This window comes from Cervus elaphus, chromosome 20, assembly GCF_910594005.1.
Source record: "Cervus elaphus chromosome 20, mCerEla1.1, whole genome shotgun sequence".
NCBI lineage: Eukaryota > Metazoa > Chordata > Mammalia > Artiodactyla > Cervidae > Cervus > Cervus elaphus.
This window is the reverse complement of record NC_057834.1, coordinates 38,778,239-38,795,950: the sequence shown is the minus strand read 5'-3', so window position 1 is coordinate 38,795,950 and position 17,712 is coordinate 38,778,239. Positions and strand designations below refer to the sequence as shown.

Genomic DNA, 17,712 nt, shown 5'->3' with positions numbered 1-17,712 from the left:
AGGGAACCAGGCCAAGGTCACAGGGAAACCTTTACCCCAAGGACAGCATCCTCTACTCAACTCCACTTTTTAATCTGGACGCACGCCTGAGCCCCAGACCTCAGACTCCTTTCTATAACCCCCTGCTCACAACCCCCAGCCTGCCAGGGAGACAGCGGAAGACGGAGAACGTGGGAGGGGGCGGCCTGGTCTACAGTGGGCCAGCCGGCCCGCATGCTGAGCCCTGGGGCAGAGGTTGTGAGCAGCTCACCTGGTGTGAACACCCAGCCCCGCTGCTGCCGGCTCTCCTCTGTGGCCACCACACGGACCGTCTGTGTCACAGCCCCATAGGCCTCCTGAAACCACTGGATGTCAGACACCCTCCGTGTATCACTCACCAGCTAGAGGGAAAGGACATAAACCAGTGACCAACAGGACACGGTGCAGAAAGCAGCAGGGCCGGACACGGGCTAAAGGGGAGAGAGGGAGACCTGGCCCCATTCCCAATAAGCAGAAGGCAGACTACAGAGCCCAGACGAGTGTAGCCCCATTCCCTAAGATCACCCAACCAGCTGGAAGGGACATCCGCTCCTCCCTTCAGGCATCCCTCCCTGATCCATGCAGCCTGAGGCCTGCTCTGACCACGCTGTGTGCTACGGTCATCATTGCTGAGCTGAAGAGGCCTCAGGCTCTGAAATCAGATCAGGGAGTCATTTTACAGATGAACAAACCCAGGCCAGAAACAAAGATACCTTAATCAGTCCCTGCCCCCAACACCTTTTAAAATGGAAATGTGACCTTGTCTGTCCCCTGCCCTAAGTCCCTCCAAGACTTACCATCATTTTAATAAATCCAAAGCTCTCACCCCAGCTTACAAGGCCCTTTAAGATCTGACACCTATTTCCTGTCACCTTCCTTTCATTCATTCTGCTGCATCCAACTGACAACCTTACCCTTTCTTAAACATCCTAACCAGGTCTCCTCCTCAGGGCCTTTGCACTTCCTTCTCCCTGGCTCCCTCACTTCAGAGAGGTTTCTGCTCAAATGTCACCTCCTTGGACAGGCTGGCCCTACCATCCTGGCTCCCTTCCTGTCCCTCTCAATTCTGACATGCTGCTTATTCTCTGACCACTAAGCATTCATGAAACCATCACTATCTCTGTGTGTGTTGACTGTCTGACCCATGCTCTGTAGAGGAGCTCCATGAGGGGAAGGACTGTGTCTCACTCACTACTCTGTCCCTGGCCCATAGTACCACCTGACCCACATGGAGCATTCAGGAGCACGTAGTCAATGAATGAATGAGTCAATGAATAAAGAGGCCAGATGTTCTTGTCCAAGCTGCGGGCATGTTCACTCAGCCAATTACTAAACCAATACTATGAAGGGAAGAATACTCACTCCAGCATTCTTGCCTGAAGAAACCCATAGACAGAGGAGTCTAGCAGCATACAGTCCTTGGGGTCGCAAAGAGTCAGACACGACTGACTGACTAACACACACGTGTCAAACACCTACCGTGTGCCTGGCACTGTGTTAGACTCTTGGAGTAGAGCTGTAAGCAGACCTGGTACTTGCCCTCAGGGAGCTCACACTCTAAGCCAGCAACTTCACTAATTACCATGCAATCACAGCACGTATCAACTTGCATCTGGACCTTAACACTGTGAAACCAAACTCCTGGCTTTCTCCCCAAACTTGTTCTGCCACATCATCCCTGTGTCTCAGAAAACAACAACTCCAGCTGTCCAACTGCTCAGAACAAAATCCTTGGACTTGTCTCCTGTCCTTCCACCCTAGAGCCATCACATCAGGAAACCCTACTGGTTCTATGTTCAAAAATCTGTGCAGAATGCATCCCTCTCCACTCCCCTGCCACTCAAGTCAAGCCACGGCCACTTTGCTGTCCTGTGGAAAGATCCTCCGCCTGGCCTCTCTGCTTCCACTCTTGCCCTCCTCCCAACAGCCAGGAAGAGCCTCTTAAATCCTAGATCATCTTTAAAATAAATTTTTTAAAAACAAGATCACATTATGCCTCTCCTCTGCTCAAAACCCTCCAGAGTCCCCACCTCACTCAAAGCAAACTCCAGGCTCTTCCAGAGAACCTGCATGACTTGACCTCACCTCCTGCCACTCAACCCTCACCCGCAAAAATCCATCTAGGTCACCCCTCACTTCCTAGGTCCTGCTCAAATGTCATCCTGTCAGTGAGGCCTTCCCCGATACCCTTAACAAAGCAGCAACCAGGGCCTCCTCATAGCTGTGGCCTGCTTTCTTTTGCCCCTTAGTAGTTACCTCCACATACTCTATATTTATTTAGGGCCTGACTCCTTCTGCCCCCAGCAACAATGTATGTATCCTGAGAGTAGGGACTTCAGATTTTCACATGATATATCCCCACATCACCTGGAACCAGTCCTGGTACAAGAAGGTACCACTGGCTGCCAGAAAGAATGAGGAAGGAAAAGGGTAAGCAGCTACAGGAGCATCTGAGAGGGAGCATCAGTTAGGACCTGGGTATCAGGGAAGGCTTCCCCATGGAAGTGCCATGGACACTGCGCTGGACTGAACCAGGTGAAGAGGGAAAGGAAGAGTGCTCCAAGCAGGTAGAAGGACACGGGAGGAGGTGCTGATTCCAGAAGGAGGTTGATTTATTTGAGGAACAGAGAGAAAGCCAATGTTGCTACAGCTAAAGGAACAAGGAGGCTAGAAGGGCAGCAGGAGCTGATCATTCAAGGCCCAGAAGTTCATGTTAAGGATTTCAATTCGTCCATCAGAACGGTAGGACAAAGGGTTCCAAACATGACTTGGTTTGTGTTTTTAAAAGGCCACTCTGGCTGCTGTGTGATGAATGGATCACAAGGGACAAGAGCCGAAGAAGGGACCAGTGTGGGGGCTACTCCAACTGTCTGGGTGAGAGACAGTGGGGCCTTGGGCCAGGGAGGTGGCCGTGGAGAGAGAGAAATGGACATATCTGGGGAGGGGCGGAGGGCTGGGGAAACAGATTTCTCAATGCCACCATAGAGCCCACTCACCCAGACAGGCTGGCAGACACCCTCCACAATCTTCCTGCAGAAGAAGCCTGGGTCAGCCTGGCGCTTCTCCTCGCCCCAGCGGATCATGTCCCTCCGATAGGCCTCCTTGTAGGTGCTGGCATCCAGGAGTCTCTGGAAGTCCAAGCCGTGCTCCTGCCCAAAGCACATTCTGTTTATGCCACCAGCCTCTCAACCTCGCTGGTCTCCCCTAAAACAGAAGGAGGGTGCCCCGCCACCCCCACCTTGACCCGCCCCTCCCTGAAGGCTGCTGCAAGGACTCATGAGGTTGCCACCAGGACAGAGGCCTGCAAGGGAAAGGGGCCTGGAAACTGAGAAACCCCAAACACTGGCAGACAGATGGAAGAAAAGCCTTGAGGTAATCCAGAAATTGTTTTGGCTTGCCTTTAAATGTATGATGTGGTTTTCTCTTCTGCAACAGTTCTACCTTCCCAATTATTTCTGGCTTAAACTAGTCCTGAAATTAGTTTGCCTCGCTTGGGCACACAGGCTTAGCCTTCACCCAGAAGTGGGGAGTCTGAAAACATCGCACTCCGTATCCTTCCACTACCCCTTCTGGCATTGTCTGTCCCCATCCCAAAGCCCAGGAGACCTGGCTTCCCTGTCTCTCTCCCCTCCCCCAATCCGCTTCCTCACTCCCAATTCCAGGCACCTTTGCTGAGTCAGCCTCACTATGTTTGGCTCTGGGCGCTCCTGGAACCCTGAGGCAGGAGGGGCAGCTCTGAGGCCCTGGGAAGCTGCTTCCAGGTGGGCCTCCCTTTTTTCAGGGACATTGACAAGCAACAGGGTCCATCAGAGGGCCCCGGAATGGGAGGGTTCAGGGGTCAGCTCCCCTGGCGTTCACTGCAGCAAGACCCTCCCCCAAAGACTCAGTTTCTCCACAGGCAAACTGAGGGGGCTGTGGCCCAGCCAGTCAAATCACCTACAACCACCTTGTTCCAAGGTGAGGCCAACAGCCATCTCCCATTTATAAACTAGTTTCCCACATACTCTTTACCATGGGAGGTTAGCTCCCAGGGGCATTACGGTCGGCCTGTCAATTATATTCCCCACTACAACTGAAGAAATCAGTGCGTTAACATTTCATTTTGAATCTGTTTTGTAATGGGTGTAAGGGATGAAGTGGTGCTGGACTTAAAAACAGCAGGGGCAGGCTGGCCTATCAGAGTCTCCTACTGGGGTTTTAGAAATGCCAAATCCTGCCCACCGACCCTACCCCACCCTCCAGCCTGGCTCATCAGTCTGGACTGGGGCCTAATTTGGGAAGTCTGGAAGCAGACCAATGGTATTTAAACTTTTCCTCTGAGCCCTGGGGTTTGGAAGTGTCAAGCCCCACTGGAGAAGGCTGAGTGCCCCCCCCTCACTCAAAATCTTGCTCCCAGTCTGTCTATTGGATACAAAGAATCTCTGCATCCAATTTCATTTGTGAAAGGTTTCCACTAGGAAAAGATTTTGAAAATCACTGACTCTGTTATCCCAGGGCCCCCCAGGCTGCCATCCTACAAATGGGTCTGTTGTGCTGGTGGGAGAAGACCAGTGGCTCAGGGAACAGATTCATTTTGTGTGGACTCAGTGGTCCAGACACAGGCCAGCCGACCAAGGAACCATAAGCACAAGAATGACGCACCTAGAGGTCAAGGACAGAAATGCAAGCGAAAAGCAGGCTCTTCATGGTGTGGGGAGCTGATCCCAACTTCCAGTTCCCTTTTTAAAATCTAAGGTTCTGAAATTTCTGTTTATTTTTTACAGTTCTATTTTTTTTTAAGCTACATGGTTCAAAATATTTTTTACAGTCCTATTTTGTTTTTAATCTACATGGTTCAAAACTCAAAAAATAAACACTGTTTACAGTGAAACATCTCCATTCTCTGTTCCCCAGCCACACAGCTCCCCTCCTGGAGGCAGCCAGTGGTCCAGTCTCTTATGTATCCTGCCCAGACTTTTACACAACCCAAGCATCCAGAATGGTGCTGAATGCGCTCCATATGTATCTGTTGAATGGCTGAATATATAAGCAAATATGTTGACAATTTCCCCCATTTTTATACAAATGCAGCATTCTCTACAGTGTTCCCAGGTGGCACTAGTGGTAAAGAACCTGTCTGCCAATGCAGGAGATGTAAGAGATGTAGATTCCATTCCTGGGTCTAGAAGATCCCCTGAAGGAGGGCATGGCAACCCACTCCAGCATCCTTGCCTGGAAAATCCCATAGACGTGGGAGCCTGGCGGGCTACAGTCCATAGGGTCACAAAGAGTTGGACACAACTGAAGCGACTTAGAAACAGCAGTATTCTCTATACACTGTTCTACATCCTACTTTTTTCACTTAGCAATGTAACTTGACAACTCATGTGATTAAATTTCTAAGGGGAGAATTCCATGGGTTGTGGCAGGCAAACTTTAGAGGGGGCCGGGGGAGTTGATCTGTGTCATATTTTTTGAATAAGGGGACAGACTGTTACCAATAACACAGCATCAGAGCTGTCAACTCACATCTACAGCCTTTTCTGGACACACTTTCCTGAACACCCTCTAGGGAGGTGGCCTGGAGTAAGGCCAATGGGAAAGAAACTTAAATGGAAAATGCCACCCTATAGGTCCACCTATAGAAAGTGGAGAGCTGTGTGCCATCCTGCCAGCAGGGGGTCATAGGGACCCTGCTAGTGACTCAAGCAACAGCACAGCAACCAAAGCTTGGGAGCTGGCTCCTTCCAACCCACCAGGTGCCACAGAGCTGCCACCTACCTGAGCGTACTGCTCCTTGAGTGGACCGGAGAGCCGGAGGACAGCACACACGTCAGCCCCTAGCCTGTGAGACAGGGAGAGCCAAACCCCATTAACCTAGGGTTTCCAGGCCCCAGAAGAGTGAAGCCCCATGTCAGCTGTGAGTACCTATATAACCTTGTCAGGTCTCAACTTCCCTGATCTCCTCATCTGTAAAATGGGCTAACAGTGTCTGTTCTGTTTCCACAGGATTAACATGAAACTCAAATGTGAAAAAGCCCTGAAACTAACAAGACAAATAAAAGTATAATTACAGTGTGAAGATCCCAGGAATATTCTGGCTGGATTTGGTTACTGCTGGGCTCCTCGACTTGTTCTCTCATAGCCAGGGGTATCTCAGTCTTAAAAGACTTGGATCGCACACATAAACAACTCATTCATTCACTTGCTCAATTTACTCAACCAACCATCTGCTCGGTACTATATTTGGATCCAGGTGATACAAATGTGAATAAGATATGCGATTTCTGACTTCACTACTGGTCCAGTGGTTAAGACTTCATGCTTCCTCTGTAGGGGGCACAGGTTCAATTCCTGGTCAGGGAACTAAGATCCTGCCTGCCACATGGCCAAAAAAAAAGATACATGACTTCTGCCCTGACCGTGAGGTGCTCACAGATTCACTTAAACACTGACATGGTGAGGTGGGTGTTCTTATTTCCATGTTTCAGGTGAGGAAACTGAGGTTGAGGGAGGAAAACTGACTCACCCAAAGGACTAGTCAAGTACTAGCAACAAAGCCAATATTGTAAAATGCATCCTAGGTGGCGCAGTGGTAAAGAATCCGCCTGTCAACGCAGGAGACGCAGGTTCGATCCCTGGTTCAGGAAGATCCCCTAAAGTAGAAAATGGCAACCCACTCCAGTATTCTTGCCTGGAAAATTCCATGGACAGAGGAGCCTGTCAGGCTACAGTTCAGAGTGCTGGAGAGTCGGACACACCTGAGCACACAGAGACACACATTGGTAAAATAAAAATAAAAGCCAACATTTAGTCCCAGGGCTGTGCAGGCGTGTTCAGTTGCTAAGTCTTGTCTGACTCTTTGCGACCCCAAGTACTGTAGCCCAACAGGCTCCTCTGTCTTTGGGATTTTTCAGGCAAGAATACTGGAGTGGGTTGCCATTTTCTATTCCAGGGATCTTCCAGACCCAGGGATCAAAGCCCAGCGTGTCCTGTGTCTCCTGAATGAGCAGGCGGACTCTTTATCACTGAGCCACCTGGGAAGCCATGCCTGTAACTAGGTGCTAAGAGTTGTTCTAGGCCCTTCGTGTACATCATCTCATTTAATCCTTACACTCACCCTATTATCTCCAACTCACGGATGACAAAACTGAGGAACAGAATGCATAGAAATTTGGACAAGATCATACTCGAATAAAGTGGTGAGTCAGGATTTGAATCCCAGCAGTCAAATTCCCGAGTCTGTGCTTCTGACCACAAATTAATTAATGTGCTGGGTGGAGAAATGTAACTTGGGAAAAGGTTGCAAATACTTAGTGGTGAAAGATTCAGGTGGCAAACTCTGCCTTGGATTTTCTACAACCTCTTAGACTCCCCATGGTGACCAAAAGCAGCCTCCTACCACCCTCAACACACTGGCCTTCAACAGGAGAGAAGCCCCACTCCACCTTCTCTGGCTTCTGTGCTCTCCCAGAAAAAATGCTCCCACACAGAACATCTTCCTTTGGGAGAAAACCTGCTGAAATTCCCTGGTGGCCCAGGGGCCAAGACTTCATGCTTTCACTGCTAAGGGCGGGGATTCGATCCCTGACTGGGGAACTAAGTCTCACAAGCATACACGCAGAGGCCAAAAAAAAAAAAAAAACCACTTGAACAAAAAAGGTATTAAAGAAGCAATGGGGAAAAGCAAAAAGAACCCATTCCTTAGAGCTAGACAAAAGCTGGATTTGAGTCCTGGATCTACCAATTACTTTGTGTTCCTGGCAGGTTTGGGTGTTGTTTGCCTTTTGAACTTTTCAGAGTCTCCTTTTCTGCATGTGCAAAATGAAGATACTGACTAAAATTACCACACAGTATACCTAACAACAGTATCTGGCATACAATAAAGGCTCAATAAATCCCATCAACGAGGTGGAGTGCTAGGTAAGGATTTGTCTGTGAAGTCAGATACAATTGGGGTGTGGTCTGAGGCAAATGCTTTATTTGTGACTCAGTTTCTTCTTCTGTACATTACCTCGCAATACTGTCTGGAGGATTAGGAATGGTGTATAAAAAGCGCTTTGGTAGCAACTGTTACTAATACTCCTCGAAAGATCTATAGCTCACCACCTCTCTTTGGAGAGGAGGCCGCCTGGTTCTTTGAGGTGGGCGTGTGTATACTGCTGTTTTTCCTGACGGTGACAATCCTCCACTTCTGGCCACCCAGTGCTCCTTCTGCCCTGCAACCTGAGGACCCCAACTCCAAAGCTCACTCCATCACACCCCAACACACCGCTCGTGTCACGTGATTCGGGGTCTCGCGGTCCTCCTCCTTCCCCACCCCACGGACACCTGCTCTGAAGCGCCTCGGTCACGAAGTCCTTCCCGGATTTCCTCTTCCCGCTGAACAGCAGCACCAGCCCCGGTACGCCTCCGAGCGGGGCCATGGGGGTCACCACGCTCTGCGATCCCTAAAGCTAACTTTTCCCCACTCCTTAAATCCGACCACCGGCACAGAATGGACGCGGCCACTCGGTGGAGCGGCAACAAGGAGGGGTTCCGCCCCTCCCCGTCTTCTTCATGGCCGTGGAGAGGACAGACAGCCCGTACATGTGCTTCCGTGGCTTTAAATTAAAGCCTGCGCAAGTGGAATAAGGAGAGAAAGAATGTTAATTCCTAGGGCAGCCTTCTCCCTTAAAGAAGCTCCCCTACCAGAACTCATTTGGAACAGTCCAACCCGCCCACCACATGACGTCACGGCCCCGCCTTCTAAGCTGACACGCGTGACAATTGGGGAGGCGGGAGTTGGACGCAACTATTCTCTTCCGAGGGTGGTGACGTCTTAAAATTTCTTAAGTGAACCTCACATTGCCTTCCACGCAATCCTAATAACACACCCAAAAAAGAATAAACTTTTTAATATTGTGAAAGCTTTCAGAACTACCTGTTTATCTGTGCATTTTAATGCATGTGCTAAAGCAAATCCGTATATGCCCCCCACAGTGAAAAATAGGTGTTTCTGGATGTGAAGTAAGGCGAGGACGCGAGGGGCGTGTTTTGTGACGTCTGCTGGGGGGAGGGACTTAGTCAAACATGCTTTATTTTATTGTTAAATGGGTTTTATAGTCAGCGAGGCTACTGCAGTTTGACCCCTTAAGCCAGGAAAGAAAACTCACGTCGGTTTTCTAGCCGCGGCTTCCTCTCCAAAAGTTTTCTGAAGCCAGAGAGCTTGGAATAAAGTAAGTTTAAAAGGCTCTTTGAAGCCACTCCTGGACTAGATTATCTAGTTTCATCTGGAGTCCAGCTCTCAACCAGGAGTTCAAGGGGCAAAATAAGGGGCAGTGATCTGTCTCTACCCTGAATTCTCAGCTCTGACTCTGCCCACAGCAGCTGCCAGCCAGCCCCAGTTAAGGAAGTGGAGTTGTCTTTAGCTATGGCTCGCTGCCCTGTATCTCTCTGAATTTGTCAAAACAGCCTGCAACCCATTACTGCTTCTGTTTTACATGCTATCATGTAAAGAGAAGTGAGGTGTGAAGATCTCCTTTGGGAGAAACCGTTAATTCTCTGAACATGGAAAAGATGGCACAGAAGCAGCTAAGGAAAATAAAATGATCAGTGGTAAGATACAAAAAGAATGGACTTTGGGAAGGTTTTTTTTTTTTTTTTCTTGTAAGAAACTCTGAAAGCACTGCACATTTGCATGCACTTCGAAGGAAGCCTACAGTGGAATTGTAATCCCAGCTTTGGCATCCTAGCACTTGGTCGGAATGTGACCTTCAGCAAGTCACTGTGAGTTCCCATCTCACAGGGTTGTGTTAAGAAGGAAATGAGGAAAATATATGATAAAATACAATAAAAATGCTTCATTTATTATTAAGTGCCAGATGCAAAGAGCTGACTCATTGGAAAAGACCTTGATGCTGGGAAAGACTGAAGTCAGGAGGAGATGAGGACAACAGAGGATGAGATGGTTGGATGGTATCACCAACTTAATGACGGAAGTTTGAGCAAGCTCCAGGAGATGGTGAAGGACGGGGAAGCCTGCTATGCTACAGTCCATGGGGTCGAAAAGAGTTGGACACAACTGAGCAACTGAACAACCTAAATATGGAATCGTTGGACTTCCCTGGTGGCGCAGTGCATAAGAATCTGCCTGCCAATTCTGGGGACATAGGTTCAATCCCTGGTCCAGGAAGATTCCACATGCCACACAGCAACTACGCTCTTGTGCCCACAAGCCACAACTACTGAGCTTGTGTGCCACAACCATTAAAAGCCCTAGAGCCTGCACTCTGCAACTACTGAGGCAGAGTGCTACAACTACAGAAGCCCTCACACCTAGAGCCTGTGCTCTGCAACAAGAGAAACCACCACAATGAGAAGACTGTGCGTGGCAACAGAGTAGCCCACGCTGCTTGCTGCAACTAGTGAAGGCCCTGGCACAGCAGTGACCCAGAGCAGCCAAAAATAAATAAGTAAACAAGAAAGATTTCAAATATGGAGTTGTTATTTATTCTGAGCCATGTGTGAGTTCAGAGTTCATTTTTCTTTTTGATATTTACTTACTTATTTGGCTGCACTGGGCCTGTGTTGTGGCATGTGGGATGTAGTTCCCTGACCAGGGATGGAACCTGGACCCCCTGCATTGGGAGCTGAGTCTTAGTCTCTGGACCACCAGGGAAGTCTCAGTTTCAGAGTTTACGATCCAATGCAGGATCAGATTTCCCAGGTCACCTTCAACAAGTTTCTCTGGGAGTTCACCAAAAGCACCAGGCCCACCTCTGCCAGCAGAGACTAAAAAGGATTAACTGCACTCATGCTCCTGCCCTCCTGAGTCACCCCTGAGAAGTCAGACCTCCCAGAGTCTCCTCCCTCACCTGACCCAACCACGCCCCTGCTCCTTCCCCCCAACCCTTCCCAGAAGGAAGCTCCCTGGAAGGCCCAGTGATTAGAATGTATCCCCCAAACCCCAGTCTCTTCTCAGTGGCTCCCTCCTGCTCCCTGCCTTGGCGGAACCTCGCTATCCCCTACTACCCTCCCAGGGGCAGCCTCAGAGCTAAGCATCCATAAACTTGTGTCTGTAGCCTTCCTCCCACTCCATTTCATCTTCCGAGCCGTTCCTCCTCTGCTTCTTAGAAAACTGTGGCTCCTCTAAAACTCATACCACCTGCCTGAACTGCCCTCTTCCCCTCATTGTTGACAACCACCAATGCTGGCGATCATTCTCACATCCTGAGTCTCAGCCATTGGCTCCCTGTCTTCTTTTCCACTGGATTCCCATCATCCTTCTTGGTGACTTCACTGTCTGTTGGCCAGCCCATCCAACACCCCAACAGCTCAAAGCCTTGGCCTCGGACGTCCAAAGTCTTTTTCTTCCTCTCTTCCTCAGGATACCAGCTCTCATGGGCACACCCTGGGCCTTGTCATCATCAGAAACCATTCAACCTGCAAATTCCCACACCCATCCACCCTACCCTCCAAGGTCACTTGCCCACGTGCTCCCCAAAGGAGTGCTTCCCTCCCAGAGCCCATGAAACTCTTCATGTTACGTAACATCTGCTCCTCCTTCCTTCAACAATCAAAGGGAACATGGAATATATGAATACGTGTAGAAAGCTTTCCTAATCTGTCCAGGACTGCACAAATGTGTAGGACTGCACTATTTTTAGGGTAGAGCAGGCTGGGCTAAAGGCCAGGCTGCTGCCAAGGGTGAGGCAGGAAAGACCGAAGGAGTAGGAGTGTCTGACAGGAGCAGACACCAGAAGGGAGTGGCCAGACTTCCTGGGGACTGAGACTGGAAGCCAGAGACTCTAGGTGACACTGCCTCATGATGGCAGTTCCGAAGGTGATGCCTGAGGAAGCCAGTGCCAGCCTCAGAAAACAGAAGAGTACTCCCAGAACTCAGGAACACAGGAACCTCTGAGAGTCACCTCTCACTAAAGGAGTGGACAATTTAAAGAGAGCTTTGGGACTTCCCTCTGTCCATGGAATTCTCCAGGCTACAAGACTGGAGTGGGTTGCCATTCCCTTCTCCAGGGGATCTTCCCAACCCAGAGGAGCCTGGCAGGTTATTAGTCCATGGGGTTGCAAAGAGTCAAACACGACTGAATGACTAACACTTTCCCTTTAACTTTGGGATTTCCCTGGTGGTTCAGTGGTTAAGACTCCACACTCCCAATGCAGGGAACCCAGGGTTCCATCCCCGGTCAGGGAACTAGATCCCACATGCCACAACTAAGGGTTCACAGGCTGTAACTAAGATCCTCCTGAGAGTCTCTTGGACTGCAGAGAGCAAACCAGTCAATCCTAGAGGAAACCAGTCCTGAATATTCATTAGAAGGACTGATGCTGAAGCTGAAGCTCCAATACTTTGGCCACCTAACTCGAAGAGCCAGCTCATTAGAAAAGACCCTGATGCTGGGAAAGATTGAGGACAGGAGGAGAAGGGGATGACAGAGGATGAGATGGTTGGATGGCATCATTGACTCAATGGACATGAGTTTGAGCAAGCTCCAGGAGATGGTGAAGGACAGGGACGCCTGGCGGCGTGCTGCAGTCCATGGGGTTGCAAAGAGTCGGACATGACTGAGTGACTCCACAACAGCTAAAACCCAGTGCAGCCAAATAAAAAAAATTTTTTTAAATAATAATAAAGAGAAGTTTGCCTCACTAACCCAAAGCTTGGGAGGAAGGCCTATTTGAAGGTCACCTGCTCATTGTTTTAACATACTCAGAAACAGGATAAGCCTGCAGGGGAGTGGCTCTTACAGTTCTGCAGAGCCTAGAAGAGGGAAGAGCTGGGCTTGTCAGTACCCCTCCAACCTTGCCCAGGCAGAGGGAGCCCTGAGCAGGGGGTACCAAGGTCTGCCCCTCCAGGGCGAGCCTGTCCCACAGTGGAACCAGATGCCATCCTGGCTCAGCAACACCACGAGTTACCCTTGCTTCAGCTCTGTGCTCTGGTTCCAGTTTATTCTCCCATGGTCATTGTCCAACTGACCCAAGCATCCCCCTCTGCTGGTGTGGTCAGTGTAGATGTGACTTGTGATTCAGTCCTCGTGTGTTTGATGACCACCATCTCAGGGGCAGTGGAGCCTAGGAGATGCAGGACAGAATGGGATGGGCTTGTTTGTTTTGTTTGGATTTTTTTTTTTCAATCCTTATTCATTTATTTTTTTGCTCCACCAGGTCTTAGTTACAGCATGTGGGATCTAGTTCCCTGAACAGAGAGCGAACTTGCACCCCCTGTGTTGGGAGCATGGAGTCTTAACTGCTGGACCACTAGGGAAGTCCCCTGGGGTTGTAAGAAAATAGTACGAGAGGGAAAGATAGGAGGGGAAGTCTGAGTCTATAAGAAGCTGTTGGGAGAGACATCTGTGCATTCATTCAACGTGTATTAAAGTTCTAAAATGAAAAAAATAAATAAAGTTCTAAAACGTGCCAGGAACTGCTAGAGACACAACAGTAAACCAAACAGAGCCTTTTCTCAAACAGCCTTGATTCTCATGGGAGGCAGGCAATTTCAAGACAGCTTAAACATGGAGCATGAGAGCCTTCATTCCAGAATTGGCGAGGGTAAATTTATATAAATTAGCACTTGCAGGATGCTCTGATATAGCCTGGAAATGTCTCTATGCATCCTTATATTAATAAATGTTATTCCCTCTGCCTGAAACACTCTTCCCATTTTTTTGTCATGAAACGGAGTCCGACTTGTACTTCAACACTTAGCTTGTCTTGCCTCTTCCAGTGAGCCGTCCCTGACCCCCTATCCCATCTGATTTACACGCATCTGTTTTCTATGCTCCTGATATACCCTCTGCTCTGTGGCTCAGACGGTAAAGAATCCACCTGTAATTCGGGAGACCTGGGTTTGCTCCCTGGATTGGGAAGATCCTGTGGAGGAGGGCATGGCAACCCACTCCAGTATTCTTGCCTGGAGAATTCCATGGACAGAGGAGCCTGGCAGGCCACAGTCCATGGGGTCACAAAGAGTCGGACACGACTGAGCGACTAAACACAGCACCGCTCCCCTACACAGCACCTTACACCACACCATAACTGTCAACTTACTTCTCTCCCCTCAGATAGCCAATAACTAATATCTACTGAGCATCTGATGCAAAGAGCGGACTCACTGGAAAAGCCCCTGATGCTGGGAAAGATTGAGAGCAGGAGAAGGAGGCGACAGAGGATGAGATGGTTGGATGGCATCATAAACTGAACGGACATGAGTTTGAGCAAGCTCCAGGAAATAGTGAAGGACAGGAAGCCTGGCATGCCGCAGTCCGTGGGGTCACAAGGACATCACCGAGTGACTGAACAACAACGGCTGAGTATTTACTCTGTGTCAGACCTCAATCATGTGATGTAAACAGTACTGTCCTGACTTAAAAACGAGACGAACGAGGCTCATTATAACTCAGAGATTTGCCCGTGTTCTCATTTACCAAAAAGATTATCATACATTGCCCCCCACCCTGGGATCCCACAGCAGAGAGAAGGGGCCAAACAACTTAAACACAACTGGAGGAACGTCCCTGTTGGCCCAGGGGTTAAGAATCTGCTTTGCAATGCAAGCAACTCAGGTTTGATCGCTGGTCAGGGAAGTTAAGATCTCACATGCCACAGGGCAACTAAGCACGCCCTACTGAGCCCGTGTGCCACAAGAGAAGCCCCTGTGTGCCGCACCTAGAGCAAGCCAGAGCACCATGACAAAGACCCAGTGCAGCCAAAATAAATATAAATAAATAAAATGTTTAGAAGGAAAAGTCTAAAAAAAGTAAAAAACAAACAAGTGAAGAATCTGACACTTAGGGTCCCACTCCTCTCGTGAACCCCCTCCCCCCAAATTTTTAAGAACCCAGTGAGGATGAACCCAGCTCTGACTTTGTAGGTTCTCTAGCTTTAAGAAATGCCGCAAGCCAAAGTGGTCCCTGGAGGTGAGAGGTTGCTCGCCCAGGGAGTTCCCAGAGGGTCATCCAACCCTCCACTGGACAGTGCATCCCCTCCGGCAGACCAGCGGAGAGTTGGAGTCTCCTGTTCAATCGCTGGTCCACAAATCATTTACATCACTATAAGGTAGAGATTTTACCTTCAGTTTTATGGCTGAGAAAACTGAGGCGCAGTTCAATGAATATTGTACAGCCAAGATAAAATCTGAGCAATCTGTATATTAATATATAAAAAGGCATGCTTCTAGCATTCAAAGAGCATCTACTATAGACTGTAAATACTTTTAACTTCATATTCTTACCATATCTGTAATGTAGGCAAAGCACTATTTAAAAAGTAAATGAAAGAATGACCATATGATGAGCAATTCCACTTTTGGGTATGTAACCAACAGATTGGAACGTAGTTCTCGAACAGATATAAAATTCACATTCATATCAGCACTAGTCGCAGTCATCAAAAGATGAAAACAATTCAGATGTCCATCAACAAATGAATGGGTAAATGAGGGAATTCCCTGGTGGTCCAATGGTTAGGAACTGGCACGCTCAGAGCTGGGGCCCAGGTTCGATCCCTGGTCAAGGAATTAAAATCCTATACCCCTCTTGGTGAAGCCAAAAAACAAACAAACAACAACAACAACAACAAAAACCCAAACAGATGAATGAATAAACTAAATGTGATATATACTTACAATGGAATATCATTCAGCCTTTAAAAAGGATAAAATTCTAAGGAGGGAAGAGGAGGGTGAGACAAATCACAGGAGTAGAACTGACTTGTTTACACTGCAGTATGCAAAATAGATAGCTGGGGGAAGCTGCTGTGTAACAGGGGAGCTCAGGTTGCTGCTTTGTGATGACCTAGAGGGGTGGGATGGGGGTGGGATGTGAGGTTCAAGAGGGAGGGGATACATGCATACACATAGCTGATTCACTTCATTGTGCAGCAGAAACTAATGCAATTTTGTGAAGCAATTATACTCCAATTTTTTTAAGCTTTTGAAAAATCATAAAATCTATGAAATAAAGAATAATAGGTGGCTTGAGGAAAAAAGAATTAAATTCTGATACATTGTTAAAAATTAAAATAATAATAATGTAGGCAAAGCAAGGATCCTCCCATCTTCAAAAGAAACAGTCTCCAAAAATTTAACTAATGTACTCAAGGATGGTGGCTACATGTAAACATTGAACACAATAAGAGAACAGAGTTTCCTTTTGGTTTCTGTGGGGGTAGTTTGTTTGGGGTCTTTTTTGCTGTTGTTGCACTGGGGCTTAGTCGCTGTCCTCAGGCTTCCTCTTGTTACCACGAGCAGGGCCTACTTTCCAGTTGCAGTGCATGGGTTTCTCCTTGAAGTGGCTTCTCTTGTTGTGGCTTGAAGGCTCTAGAGCGTGGGTTTAGTAGCTGAGGCACACAGGCTCAGTTGCTCCGCAGCGTGCAGAATCTTCCCAGACCAGAGATCGAACCCATGTCCCCTGCATTGGCAGATGGGTTCCTAACCACTAGACCACCACGGAAGTCTGAGTTTTATTTTTTTTTTTAAATAAAGATTTGTGATTTTGAGGCATGATTTTGTTTTTCCATTAGATTATTTTGTGGTGAATGTAAACCGTGGAGCTGAGGGACAGACTACAAAAGAGCAATTGAGGGGAGCTCCTGCTGGCCTGGGGGTTAGAATTCCAGGCTTTCACTGCAGTGGCCCAGGTTCAATCCCTGGCTGAGGAACTGAGGTCCCACAAGCCGCTTGGGGCAGGCAAAATGATTAGTGATTTATAGATTTCATCTGTCATTTAACAACCTTAGTGATAAAGGCCAATATTTATTTTCTTTTTTTAAATTATATATTGTAGTTAATTTACACTGTTGGGTTAGTTTCCAGTGTACAGCCAAGTTATTTAGTTATACATATATATGTATCTATTCTTTTTCAGATTCTTTTTCTTGTATAAGTTATTATGGAATATTGAGTAGAGTTCCCTACTATACAGTAGGTCCTTGTTGGTTACCTATTTTATATACAGTGGTGTGTATATTGTTACTCCCAGACTTCTAATTTATCCCTCCCCCCCTACCTTTCCCCTTTGGGGACTGTTATTTAACAATGTTAGTGATAAAGTTTGATATTTCTTTTCAAAAGGAGATTGAACACTCACCAGTTCTTGGAAAGAATATCAAGTAACAGCCCAGGGCCAGGCCCAGGGTATGAGCGCTCCATAAGTGACTGATGAATAAATGAATGAGCATATTAATGGGAGCTCTGACGCAAAGAGGTGGGGAGCCTGGATTTACTCTTGAGGCTACAAGGCCATTTGTGGGTATCCTCAAGGCTGAGACCTCATAAGCCCACATTCAGTTGTTCTGGTTCCAGGGCAGCTCCAGGGGTCCCCTCTCTCCCCCGCAGCCCATCCTTGGCCAGCCTCCTGTCTCTCCCGCGGCTGCCCCCTGTGGCCACTGCTGCAGGCATCGCTGCAGAAGGAACCAGGCGTGAAGTCACTGCTCAGTGGTAGCAGAGGAAGATCTGTCTTGCAGCAAGCTGCTTCTCCAGACCTCACCTCAGAGCCTAAATTCCAAGGGTGAAGAACCAGAGAGAGGAGTGGAGGTAAGAGGAACAGGGGACTCTTAGGAGTCAGCAGCCCTGGGCTCTGGTCTCCATTCTGTCCCTAGCAAGATTTGCGACCTTGGACAAGTCACTTCCCTCTCTGGCCCTCAGTTTTCACCTCTGAACAACAAAAGGGGTGGGACCAGTGCTCATGACGGTCCTTCCAGGACTGGCCTTCTCCT

General features: G+C 48.4%; 1 protein-coding gene across 3 annotated transcripts in view; it reads right to left on the bottom strand.

The window, feature by feature from the left end:
• PMVK (phosphomevalonate kinase) overlaps positions 1-8,691 on the bottom strand; it is a 45,288-nt gene extending 36,597 nt beyond the window's left edge. For 2 of the 3 annotated variants that reach the window (XM_043877502.1, XM_043877503.1), the window contains exons 1-4: positions 8,329-8,691; positions 5,779-5,842; positions 3,015-3,167; positions 251-380 (exon numbers count right to left, since the gene is read on the bottom strand). In XM_043877502.1, the coding sequence (XP_043733437.1) occupies positions 251-380; positions 3,015-3,167; positions 5,779-5,842; positions 8,329-8,423 (442 nt within the window). In that variant the 5' untranslated portion in view covers positions 8,424-8,691. Of the gene's footprint in view, positions 1-250; positions 381-3,014; positions 3,168-5,778; positions 5,843-8,269 lie in introns of all 3 variants that reach the window. The other variant, XM_043877504.1, reaches the window with a different exon arrangement.
• Positions 8,692-17,712: the final 9,021 nt, after the last annotated feature.